This window comes from Halichoeres trimaculatus, unplaced genomic scaffold (genome assembly GCF_033239565.1).
Source record: "Halichoeres trimaculatus isolate MK-OKI-2021-1 unplaced genomic scaffold, fHalTri1.1 fHalTri1_scaffold_18, whole genome shotgun sequence".
Classification (NCBI taxonomy): domain Eukaryota; kingdom Metazoa; phylum Chordata; class Actinopteri; order Labriformes; family Labridae; genus Halichoeres; species Halichoeres trimaculatus.
Window position 1 is genome coordinate 18,530,593 of NW_027437196.1, and position 13,772 is coordinate 18,544,364.

At 39.0% G+C, this 13,772-nt stretch overlaps 1 protein-coding gene across 3 annotated transcripts in view; it reads right to left on the minus strand.

The window, feature by feature from the left end:
* Positions 1–13,772, minus strand: part of ctnnd2a (catenin (cadherin-associated protein), delta 2a) — a 338,809-nt gene that overhangs the window by 84,009 nt on the left and 241,028 nt on the right. For all 3 annotated transcript variants that reach the window (XM_074693201.1, XM_074693199.1, XM_074693200.1), the window contains one exon: positions 2,700–2,886. In XM_074693201.1, coding sequence (XP_074549302.1) covers positions 2,700–2,886 — 187 coding nt within the window. The remainder of the gene's footprint in view (positions 1–2,699; positions 2,887–13,772) is intronic.

The following is a 13,772-nucleotide window of genomic DNA, read 5'->3' on the forward strand; positions in this document are numbered from 1 at the left end:
AGACATTGAATGGCGTGAGATAACCATTGGAAACAGCTTGAGAGGAGCTCTGCACAGCGAGTGGGATGAGGTTTAATCCAGAGGCTGCTGGTGGTTGATTGAGTGCACAGCTCAAAGGGAGACTGCCAAGTGGACATGGAGTTTTTTTTGTTTTATTTCTCCTCAACAGTCTCAGCCCTCTGAGGAGTTGGTGTGAAAGTGTGTGTATATAGATGAACAAATGCTGTTAAAGGGATCAAGGACAAGAGCTCTTTTCCTGCATAAAGACATACAATACAAGCACAAACACCTGCATCTAAAAGCTACAGCTCTACAAGAGTGTATGTGCAGGAAATTGTTGCACACACATTTTATAACAATAAAGGATGAACTGCTGTGCAGAATATCAGGAAGGTTTTGATTAAGTCATGGGTACAAGCATAGGCGCTGAATTATGTTTGTGCTGGTGGGTGCTTAAAATGTACATGACTGCCAATTTGATAAAGCAGCTGAAATAAGTGTTTAAGCACATTGTTATTTAAATGCATTGAAAGCACACAGCTGGCATGCAGACAATACAGCAACAACCAGCATAAATGCACAAATGCACATCAACAGAGACACGCACAGACACTACAGCAAACCAGCATGAATGAACACACACACAGTCACGTTCTCCCGCAAACTTTATGCACAACACCAACAATTTTTTTTCCTTCTTATGCTATTTAATCAATGCAACAGGCTTAAGTGGACATAGAGAACACAGTTTAGGCTACAAGAAATCTAAAATCCAACTTCCCAGAGACCACATAATGAACAATGAGCTGCACTTAAAGCCATCAAGAATTAAGCGGTCTGCGATTCTGAAAGCTAATGGTGTAAATCATGACATGCCAGTCTGCCAGTTATCGGCACCTGCAACTGTTTGCATGGGTTTTGAGCAATCAGTTCAACTCTTACTGCTCATCGTGGAGCTTTGAAGAGACAGATCAATAAACAAAGCTTACAGTGACACATGTTAAAAAAGTTATGACCACTGCATTGACGTGATAAACACACATTAGTGATGGGCACTAAACATGGGTGCTCGGGCTCTGAAGCACCCATGGACTCGTCGCCTATGGCTACAAGGCAACAGGCTAATCTTAGATGATTTTGACAGCTACTATTATAATCCAATATAACAGCACAACCCTGGGTTTGACATTGCTGCTATGTAACATTTGTGTAAGCACCATATCGTCAAAAGCAGGACAGGATAATTTATCCTCTGTTCATTTACTGGTTTGACAGAACCATCAGAGCTACCTGAAATACTGTCTTTTTACAGCTTTTTCTACAGCTTTTTACAGCTGCCTTTTATTAGAGCATTTTTACAATTCATTTTAATGACTTTTTTTTCTTAATCACACAATTTTGCAACTCTGCACTGTGAATTTTATTTTAAAATCTGTTTTAAAATCTATTTTAACTTAAAAAAAAAAAAAAAAAAAATCTATTTATTTCATTTTATCTATTATTTGTTAATCTACTTTTTAATCAAATTTTAATTGTTTTCTTTTAATATGTTTTCTATGCAAAGCACTTTGAATTGCCTTGCTGAAATGTGCTATATAAATAAATTTGCCTTGCCTTGCCGTCTTTCTGTTTTGTATGTACGTACATTTTACAAATCATGGCAAGAATGCCATTTAAGAAGTATGCCATTTATGCATTTTGCAGTGCATAATGCCCAGATAATGACTATTTGCTGCAGTGTTTTCTTTTTAAAAGGTATCAGGCTAAGGCTTTGTGCTTCTCTGATAAATGCAAAGTTGTAGAAAAGCAGCGAGACTCAATGTGGCAGTGCAGAGAGACGAGTTAGGGTTAGGGTTATGGTGACCCTAACCCCTGAGTTAAGTCAGCGACCGCTGAGACTGGTTCAAAAGCCATTAAGTACAGGGTGTGTGCTTCAACAGCTAAGCTGAATGGGCACACCCTATGTGATATAATGACTAAAATGCAATAATAAGTACAATATTTCTAAACGCTTTGAAAGCACACTTTGAAGTGTAACAGTTCAATAGCTGCTGAGCTCCATAGAGCTTATGCAAGGGCTCCTGTACAATCTAATAACTTGGACTCATCAGCCATTTCTACAATGCAGTATTTGGCTCCTTCAGACTGTTAAAGAAATGTAACCTTTTCCAAATAATTAATTTAGCTAAAGTGCGCTATAATTGACCTTTGATGACAAAACTTTGAGTTCTTGAAAGTCAAATAAAACTCCAAGCTTGCTCAAGTTGTCCTTCACTAACTTGTGCTTCAAAATACTCAGACACACATTTCATCTCCACAATGCACCAAAACAAAAGTCTTGATACACAAAGGACTTATACAACTGGAGGGGTTGTTGCTATGGTTACAAGCAAAAAGTTAGTCAGAGAGAAAAGACAGAGAGGAAGTGAATGAGAGGAAAATAGAAACTAAACTGTGCACACAGTATTGTTTATAGTTGGGGATATGTGCGTTTAGAGTGGCACAGCAGGGAAGATCCAGCAGCAGACAGCATTCATTCTCAGACTGAATAAAACTTTGTGATTGATGTTTTTAATTCAGCTGGTTTCATTATACAGGAACAGATGTGGGAGAGAAGTGTGTTTGTTGAAAGTGAAGAAGAAAGAACATGCCTCTGTCAGACTGAACTCAAAGAGCTTATAAGCGTGTGCTGTTTTTACCTGAGGCAGCCCGTAGCGTTGCGCAGCACCTGGGAGGTGTGGAGGTGAAGCTTGCGGTCATCATGGTGAGTGGGGGAGGAGTCCCAGTTCGAGTGGGGTATGATGACACTGTTTGTCAGAACGGCAAGGGCATCCTGGATGATTGGCATCTTCAGAGCATCACAGGAGGACAGATTCCACAACACACCTGCACGCACGCACACACGCACACACCCACACACCCACACACCCACAAAGGTAGAGAAACACAGGAAGATGTTTTAGAGGAAACAGACGCTGAAGGGAAATTTTATACCTCTGTTTGCTAATAGCCATGAACTACAAAAGCCCCAGTTATTTACACACATTCAAGAGTGTTCATTTGTCTAGACTTTATTTGTTGTGAAATAAAGGTTTCCAAATAAGGTTGATAAAATGCAAAACCAATCTTGGGGCTTTGGCAAAACGGTTTTTTTGTGGTGTAAAACAAATAATGTCACTGGAGAAGTTCCAAAGGCAAAAAAAATGTTTTAAACAAACCTTCCAAAGAACAGTTTAATCTAACAGGAAAACTCTCAGAAAACAGTCATAATTGGTCACTACTTATTTCATGTGTCGGACCACAGGATCTCAGAGTTTGGAGAGGAATATGTTGGTTTGCTGATGTGGCAAAAGCTAGAAGAGCAAGCAGCACCCTCAGCCTTCAGTCCTCCTTGAGAGTTAACATCCACACACATGTACTGGCTACACACAGGAGGTTATAATGATTTGAACCTAATATGTGGGGCATGTTCAATAAAAGCAGAATTCACACAATACAAAGATTTTTTTTAATATTTGTAATGTTTTGTTCATCCTTTAAACACAGTTATATTCACTGGCTGAACAAAACAGAAAAATAGATGTTCCTCTTAATTTGTTTTCCTAAGTAACACAACATGATTCACACCATTTTTTTAAATTCATGCTGTATCTATTTATTCATTTATTTATTCCCCTAATGCTTCTGCTAATTCTAGATTTTCAGACTGAGCTCAGCAAAGACTGCACTCTTTTCCATTTTCTCTATCTTTTCACCCATCATTCACAATCACATACTTAGTGGAAATGGATCCACTAACCTTTCAGAGGTGTCATGAGAAACACATTTGTTTGTATTTTGCGAGGCTAGAGTAGTTTAAACTAGACTTTGAATGACAAAAATATAGAGATAAACCCCCGTTTCCAACCTGGTGCTGTATTACACTAACGTACACCAGAACTATCTACTGCACAGAGACCTAAAAAATTAAGGTACTTAAGGAGGACAAGGATAAATCTATATTTGGATCTCTCTTTTTGAGAGAGACATCTTCTCTTTTATCTTTTAATCCAACTCTTCTATCTATCTGATACTTAGAGAAATGAATTGGTTTGTTGGTGTGGGAAGAAAGCCAACTGCATAACCAGAGCATAACTTATCACACTGTGAGGAGGAAAATTCACACATATACATATAATCACTCTCAACATGCAGGAATACTAAGTAATTAGATGCTGCTATTGGCAGGCACATAAACACATAAGAGTTATGTCCATAGGATACTTAGGATCACCTGCAAAGACACAAATACTAAACCCACATGGAGTTACATTTACGCACTTTACACACATCAAAAAACATTCTTTTTGTCAGATGGAATACCAGATGTCTCTTCACAGACTAGTGACAGCGTTGGCCTTATTGGTCGGCAGCACACACAGCGCACACACACAGGCACGCACACGCCTGCAAACACCAACAGGCTTCATCTGCATTCTTGCGTTTTAAATACATTAATTAGTCCCTGATGCATCCACTGGTCAATCCAACCGAGTGAGCAAGAGATATACAACCAAATACATCAACAATTGATGATGTGAAATATGTGAAACAGGATGAAAGAGGTGGCAGTCACAAAAATAGAAGACGTATGGGTAGGGGAAGAGTACTGAAAGAGCTAAGCAATGGTCGAAAGAGACAGGAACAAATTTAGATAACAGAGGAGACACCCAACACATTTTTAATGTGTCCAAAGCTGCCAGGTTGAAGGTCACAGTATCTCACATATCTGATGCCAGGCTGCAGATGTTGCAGGTCCCAGATGGCAGATGTCATTCATTTACACAGTCACCATAGATGTAAAATATGGGAAGCAGTCAGACACTCTTGTGGCCCACAATGAGCCGTGCTGATAAAAACTGTCAGCCAGTTAAAAGGTATTACATTCAGCAACACCATGTGCACAAGCCAGGGTTTGCTCAGGTCTCAAGCAAAACTTAATGAAGCAAAAGAGCAGGACTTATTGATTACGGATATAATCTGAAACAACAGCAGTGTTGACGTTAAGTTTGCTTCCTCAAGTCCAAAAAGGAGAGCAATGCCAGTCACAAAGTAAATGAATCAAATCTGAACACTGACATGTGATTATTGGTGTGCCCATTTTCAGTTAGAAGACAGAAGCCTATTTCATTATTGTTTTTTATTATTTAATCATTTTGGAAAGGCTGATGTTTACCACTGGATTTCATCACCTCTTACTTAAGCAACACTCTGTGAGCTCTGTGGGAGCTGAAGAGATTAATCGCAGTAATTTTGAAAGTGGGATACTTTCCCACACTTGCTTGATTTAGAATTTCAGCTTCTTAACAGTTCAGGGTTTGCTTTGTCTTAGTTAATGTTACAAAAATGAACTAAAACATTTCAATGACAAAAGACAAGTTAGTACTGCAGGAAGTTCAGGCTTTTTACTACCAAACCTGGAAGGAACCTGTGTAGAATCTGGTTTCAGCATCTTGTTGCTAAATCAGTAAGTACTTGGAGCACAGGACAATTTACAACTTCAATCCCATTTGTGTAAACTTAAGTCCAAGATGTAGTATATATATGGTTTCCTCACTGTAAAGTCAAATTTGTGAAAATTTGTGGATGCTTTTCCAAACAGTGTTCACAGACAGTTGGAGTGATTTTGAGATTATGCAGTGATTTCCACTATAGTCATGTTTGGTTTCAACACACTGCTTTCCAGTAGGAGTGGCCCACCAGTCAAAGACCAAAAGCCACAAAAATTACTGTGGTTCTACAAAGAGCCACATCACCATGTGGTCTTACAAATGCACATCCTCTCACACATGAAAATACATGAAAATACATAAAATGAAAATCAATACATTTACAATTTTCAAAGCAGGATTTATTGTGTTTGTAAGTGTATTTAAACTTGGAGCCATGTCAAAGAAACATTTCTGTTTTTACTCAGAAGAGGCAAAGTTCTATCTATCTATCTATCTATCTATCTATCTATCTATCTATCTATCTATCTATCTATCTATCTATCTATCTATCTATCTATCTATCTATCTATCTATCTATCTATCTATCTGGTTAGATTGATAGATAGCTATTGGCATATGAGCGATTGAGAGGAGCACATGATGAGAAAAGAAACTGAAACTTAAGTATCAATCTCATCACCCAAGTATTGACCGATACTGATACTGCCATGTTGGCATCAATATATCAATATTTTAGATTGATCGGGACACCACTATTCAAAACAATACATTTACAATATACGTATATTTTTCTGTGAATGGATCAAAGAGTCGCACATCCAAAGGCAAAGAGCCACATGTGGCTCACGAGCCGCAGGTCGGCCACCCCTGAGCTAAGGGGAAGGATTTTACCCTTGTGTTCAAAGATTTCTTCAGATTCTTTTCGAAGTTGTGAAATGCCATGATTCTTTGAAAATTTTGAATTGATATTGATATATAAGAATATTGATATGGACACATTTCTTTTCTTAAAAAAAGAATTACATTTTGCACTGTCTTCTCAGTGTAGTGTTTCACAAAGAGGTGACTCCTCCCCATCTTTCTTTTAGCAAGTTACACTGAAGTGTTTTTAGTACACATTAATTTGACAGCATTAAATTCAAGATCTTGTTTTTTTTTCAAAAGCAATCAGATTTCTTGATTTGAATATTGTACATGTTTTCTTGACGCTATTTATAATCAAATTACTTTCTTTTTTCCCGCCATCACATTAAGCTTTTTTTTAATTTAGATTTTACATGGTGCCCCAATCTTTTTGAAAATGGGTCATAACGAAAAAACATTCAACTAAAGAGATGGAGATGGATAAAAGGGCAAGGACATGATGTGTCACTGATACTGCACATTCAAGGCGCCTCACTTCACTGAGACACTGTACACACACTGCAATGGAGGCACTGAGTGTTGACAAGCAGCCAGCTTTGCATCGCCAGCAGCAACACCAGAGCTGCTTTACAGTATACCCCACAAGTGTCAGTCATAATAACAATCTACATATGACAGAGAGGGATGGAAGGAAAATCAGGCCATGTAACAGACATGCAAGGAGAAAACAATGACAGACAGAGGCATACATCAAAGATCTGAAGATGTAACAGAAGGAAGAACAAATAGGTAAGAAAACAAGATGGGAAATGACAGCTATTGACAAACTAAAGAAAAACAACATAGCAGTGTTAAGGATCAGAAAGACTTTCTCCTAATTAAAGTTGTTTTCAAATGAAACTGTAGGCAGGGGATTGTAGAGGGGATGAATTAATGAGAGTCAAAGAGAAAGGAAAGCTCTAAGTTCATGTGAAAGAAAATGTAAAGATAAAAAAATTGTGTATATGAATAAAGTCGAAAGAAAGAAAGAAAGGAAGGAAGGAAGAAAGAGAGACAGAAATAAATAAATAAATAAATCAGTCTCTTCATTCACATTTTGAGCCCCTCTCTGTATTTTCAATCTTCCTCCTCTCATGAGCTCTTTTCACACCAAGGCAAAGCTCAAATATCTCCAAATACAGAGGTCCTCTCAGTGGCACCCTCATAAAGGCTGAAGATACAGACACTTAACTTATACATCTCAGTACTTTCACCTTAGTGCTTTCAAACATCTCTTTCTTTGTTTCTGTCTTTCCTTCTGTGTTGAGCCTGTTTCACTTGCGTTAAGTGTTGAGTGTGATTGCAATCACGTTAAAACAGAGTTTTCTCTGATGAGCTGACAAGAACGTGGCTGTTCGCTTACAGAAAAAGGCACTTAGCTGCTTCTCTTTGGTGTTCATAAGCAATACACACACACACACACACACACACACACACACACACACACACACACACACACACACACACGCACACACACAAACACACACACACACACACACAAACACACACACACACAAACACACAAACACACACACACACACACACACACACACACACACACACACACACACACACACACACACACACACACACACACACACACTAAAGACGTGGGAGGCAGAAATTATGGAGTTAATTTTGCAGACGGTAAGAGAGACAAGGATTGAGCAGGAGGAGGAGGAAACACAAAGGAATACACTTCTCAGTGTTTTCTAGGGCAAGGACATTGTGTCTGCCACCATCTAACAGGAGCCAAATTCAAGGCTAAGACACACACATCTACACACATACACACACCTGCCTGCTCTAGAAACATAGATCTGTAATGGTTGGCTAAGCACAGTGTCCTTATGGGTATAACATCAGGTGACCACGAGACAATGACATCATTCTGGAGCCTTTGTGTGTGCTCCCCTCTCCTCACTGCCTCTATCTCTTTCTCCTTCCTCTGTTTCATTCCCCCCCAGATGCTTGATGGGCAGTTTTTCCAGGAGCTGGGTGGTTTGGGGAAAAGGGGAGATGATTGCATGAATTCATGAATAAATGAGAGTATGACTTGTAAGGGGAGAGTGAGGCCTGTTAGGCCTCAAGTGGCAATGTTTTATTAAACAGTCTTCATCTGGGTGACTCGATGTGAATTAGTTAGCCACGGGGTCAGAACCTGGTGATGAGTAAAGCCATGGACGACAAATTACATATCTAATGTGTCTACAAAAATCTGCCAGCGAAACATCAGAAAAAGTAATACCCTTTAGGATAACATTATATTTGGCAGCAGGTTAACAATTGCTGCATTACCCCTGGAGTCACACAACTTCTGAGCCTGCAGTGGGTAAGAGGGAAAACATTTATCAGCGGCAGGTAAACGGCTGTATTGTGGGGAGACTGTAACTGCCTGCACTAAGGGTTTCATTCTCACACAGGCCTCCTACTGTGAAAATCCAGCACAGAAATTTCCACAGGACACTAGCAATTTTCTGGCATCTTAGCAGCAGCAGAAAAAGGAGTCATACCTGTGCAGGCATCCAGCTTTCACACAGAAAGCCACATATTAACTTTGATGGAGCTCTGTCCTCAAGCTTTTCTGAAAGAAGGTCACATTTTCAACTGGAATTAAAGCAAAATTAGCAAATGCTGCTCAGTAGCCAGAGCACGAGGATGTAGGATTTACAAAGCAGTTGTAATTATATGCCTTTAAGTATCAGAAACAACATTAAAAACTTAAACAGATTGTGCAGTATTACTTAGTGATGTGTTTTATATAGTAACATACTGGTCACTTCATTGAACACTTGTGTACGCTCTTTCCTGTGCTGGCTCTTTTTGCATTACTGCTGCGCAACATGATAAACAATTCAACACATGGGATTTAAGGAAGCACTTTTGGGCCCAATCTGTTGTTGGTCCTATAAAGGGAATAATTCAATTGTGTTTATCATTCCAATAATACAACTTTGTCCCATAAAAAAAAAACAGCTAAAAGCTGCTTTCTTTTACTTATTTTAAGGCCTGCACATTCCGACACAGTAGGTGGTGATGTGCCGCCTGCTGTTGCATGCAGAGAGAACAAGGGCAGCCACAACAAGCTTAAAAATAACAAAAATAGTCCAATCCCTGTGAATTTTCTGTTTCCCTGTTCCATAGGAGAGCACAGGCTTGCAATGCACGAGGCATCCTGCTGTTGTAAGAAATCAGGGCAATGAAGAGATAAAAACTGCAGTTCCTTAAGTGTCCACTTGAGGCTGGCTCGAGATGTACTAGAAACCATATACATACCAATTCAAAAGTGCAGATGGAAAAACAAAAAAATAACATGTTTAAAGCCTGATACAAAAGTATTTAAAAAAGTTTTGGCTAAATAGATAATTTCTCAGTTTTAGCACAATTAGTAGCACAACTTAAATGACTGACTGTGTAACTGCAGCTGTTAGCAAGGGGGTTCCAAACCCACCTCAACGCTGCCTATGTAACTTATCCTAGCTTGCCAAGACAAGGTTGAGTTTTGCTTTTCTGCTACCACAGACTTTGTTTGAGTTATTCGGTCTATTGCAAAACAATTATTCTGAAAGGACAAGTCCTCAAGCTTTAACATAAAACACTTTTCAGTGTCCTTAAAAAATGTCAGTTGAGTCTGTGGTAGAATTTTCATATTGCTTTATGCCTTTCCTTAATTAATTCTCTAAATTGCCTCTGTATGTGTCACAATAATACCTGTATTTGTCTTAAAGTTATCTGTACACAGAGACAGTGTGTTTCTAGTATGGGTTGGATCTGATTCACATGTTTCTATCTCCTTGAACACTGCTTCACACATTGAGTTCCCAAGCTAAGCTGAACCCATTGGCTCATAGGTAGACATAGCAATCCCAGTCTCAGGGATGATAAATACTAAGCACATTGACTGGTCTGTTAGAATTGACTCTGCAATACACTGGGCACCCATGTGCACTTTCTGTCATTTTCTCCTTGATCACACGATATAAACTATTTAACTTAAGCCATCTGAGTCTCCCGAGTCTTCTTCATCAAGTATCAAGATTCCGGAAATTTCCTCAACACAGTCAATGCAATGACGATGTATATAGAAATGTAAAGCTGTTGCTATCATTAGCAATAATAGAAGGGCTTCTTCTGTAGTGTTGATCACAACAGCCCAGCGATCCATGGTGATTTCATTATATCAGTAGCATAAGAGGGTAGATTTTTTCTTTTTATTACCACAGTAGAAGACCAAAGATTCTTCAGGCTAATCATGTAGTATTCCAAGTTACCATGTCTTTATGTACAGCTTTGCATCAGATAAACACCTTCAGTTGTTAGTCCACAGAGTATGCCTTATTTGATTGTTTGATGAAGTCTTTATCATTATAAAGACTGGAATTTTACCATTAAAATGTAAAAAAAACAAAAAAAAACAAAAAGCATCCGTTACATAGATTGGACTGTTATGGTTTGATTAAAAAAGAAAACATCATGCAGCCTCACTTTATGTATAAACAAAATCTATAACTGGGGTTGAATAATTTAAAAAACTATTCTTTGTTTCATTTACACAGAACTAAAGAGATCCTTTAATCAAAGAGAATAGGGAAGTGCTTTGACAGAGCTGACAACACAAAGGCATTAATGAGGAGGTTGATTTGTTATGACTCTCAAACAATCGCTTTTCTTGAGTCCTGCAGTTGAGGACTGTCTATTGATCTTGCATGAGTATGCACTTATTGCCCCAGATGGACCTCAAGTGGTCACCAAGTCTCTTTCCAGTCATTTAGCCACCAATTAATAATGAAGGTCAGGCTTTGAAAGGGATGACATTTGGCAAAGTGATATAGATTCAATGCCTTGGCGCGACTCACCACAGCACAGGGGATATATTTTTCTTTTAAATAGCTTATTAGGCCTCTGGTGTATGCCACACTGGCCAAACAAGAGGACTTCTTCCACGAAAAATCAGCAATAGTACATGGAGTCAAACTTTATATGCTAACCCCAGTTTCAACCTGTATCTTAGCTTGACATACTGAATATTTTAAGTGGTCATATATGTTAGAAACTTATTGCTTCCTGAAGGGGTGCCATAAAGGCCAAAAATGGCAGTCACCAAACTGTAAACTCTTACTCCAACTAGCTTTTGGCTAATCTAGCAACAAAAAGAGATGGCTTGATTGAATGTTAGTTGCTGTCTCCACTGAGCCCTTTTTTTTTAGTCAAATCAGGTGATAAATCCATCCACTCCTTCACCTTAACATCATTAAAATGGAAAAGGTATAGAAAATCAACTCCCCTTGTTAAACACTTAAGCTCTACAGACCAAAGATTTTTCCTTCCCCTTGTGCCCGGCTGTCTTGTTTAATTCTGCTATAGTTTGTCACTAATTTTGTTTTGAGACTGTGGTCCAACCTCACACATTGAAGAATGAACAGGACCCCACACGCCTACAGATTGGAGACATTTAATTAAGTCTCTATCATTGGCTAAAACAGTTCTAAATAATTCCTGCACATTTTACTCATTCTCTCTAATTGTAACAAAAAGCACTTAAGACACATGCCTAATTGAACCACCAGCTAATTATGCAACACTTTCAAGTGGCGAATTACAGCTCCGGCAGGCTGTTCCACCAGGCAAATGAGATTCACTTCAAAATGTGGTACCATTGGCATGAAAAAACTTGAAATGTGGAGTTAAATGCTAAGTGCTGGAGTAAACAAACAACAGGGTAGAGTCATGCATGACACTGATCCACTCAGCCAGCAGTAGTGAGAGCCAGGCAGAGAGGGGCAAAGACATGAAGGGTTGGGGGACGGGAGAGGGGGGTTGGAATTTCTTTGAGCGTCTGTGTTGTTCAACATGATTATTTACACAAGTAGAGATCAACAAGACTTGTGATGGATTTAATTCTTTGGTTTATCTGCTTAAAGACCACAGGTGTGCAAGCACAAACGTCATCTATTGATCCATTTTTATAAGATCCCAATATTCTTCTCTCTTACTGATTAACTGTTTCCCTTTGTTTTTATAATCTCCTGAGGTCACAGGTTGTAGAAATGTGTGCAAAAAAGTCCGTGCAAGAGACAGAGAAAGTGAATAAATTGTACAATAATTTGACTTCACCCAGAAGAACAGCAGTCTCTTGGGTGAAAGAGCTCCCAGCTAGGATGCCCTGAAGGCAAACTTTAAAGCAACGGGAACTAGCCACTCACAGCACACCAAAAAAGCCAATCAAAGCACAGATATATAAATATATTTTCACCATTCTCCAGTGGGCTTTTATCAGTATGCCAAGGGTCTGGAAAGAGAGAAGAAAAAAGGTGCTTGCTTGCCTGCGGCCTGTCATTGTTGTGATCCTCTGGGTCCCATTCTCCCCAGGGAGAGGGTGACCTTTGGGGATAAGGTCTTTGGATGGATGTTCCAGTGTGCCAGTGCATGTGTGAGCTTTATCCCGCTGAGAAACGATGTGGTCAGAGGTCAAATTGAACATGAAGAGGCCCCGCCAAATCTATCTCAGTATGCAGCATGCGCCAATGGGTTATGTATGGATTATGGTGGCCTTGTGTGATTCTGGGTCTATTGAGTCTCTGTTTGAAAGGGTGAGTTAGGGTGAATATACTTTAAGTATTATTTTGTCTGTGCCCAATCTACAAGTAAAAGTGAGAAAATATCTCTCTTGTCATGGAAATATTCTAGTAAGAAAGAATTCTGACATCAAACCATATTCATATGGCAGCCGTTTCTTCACCGATATCACACCAAGGATGGGAAGCATAAATGCTTTTAATGTAGCATAAACTACATCTTTCCCATTGCCTACAATCATAACTGATAATTCATTGGCAACAGGAAACGGCTAAAGTTAGCAATCAAGCACATCAAAATCATACAACCTTACTATAGCTCTGTTCAGAGTTATGACAGGGGGTGTAGCATGGCAAAATAATACAATACACCCAGTTTTGCATTGCTAACAAGACCAGTCAGGTAGGGTTGGGTGATGTGCTGGTTCACCAAAGTCATCTGTGTTATGTTCTGAGATACTGTGAATTTCACCAGCATCACCAGTTTAATCACACATTTTGATTTTAACAGATTTGTCTCTCCTGATACTGAAGCATATACAGTGCTCCTCAAATTACAAGGATTTCAGTTGTCTTTGTTGTTACAACAGTCCAAGATGAGTAAGACTACTGACTGTGCTTGTGACCAGAGGCCAAATGAACAACTACTGGAGAAAAAATGAAATACTGCAACTACTGCCAACTCTGCTAAGCGACATTGATGATGTAGCTTGGGCAAACTCTTCACAACAAAAGTCCTATTATTGTGTCACCAAACAAACTTAACTTGAAACAGCTTGATCAGGAAACAGAATGTTGATAC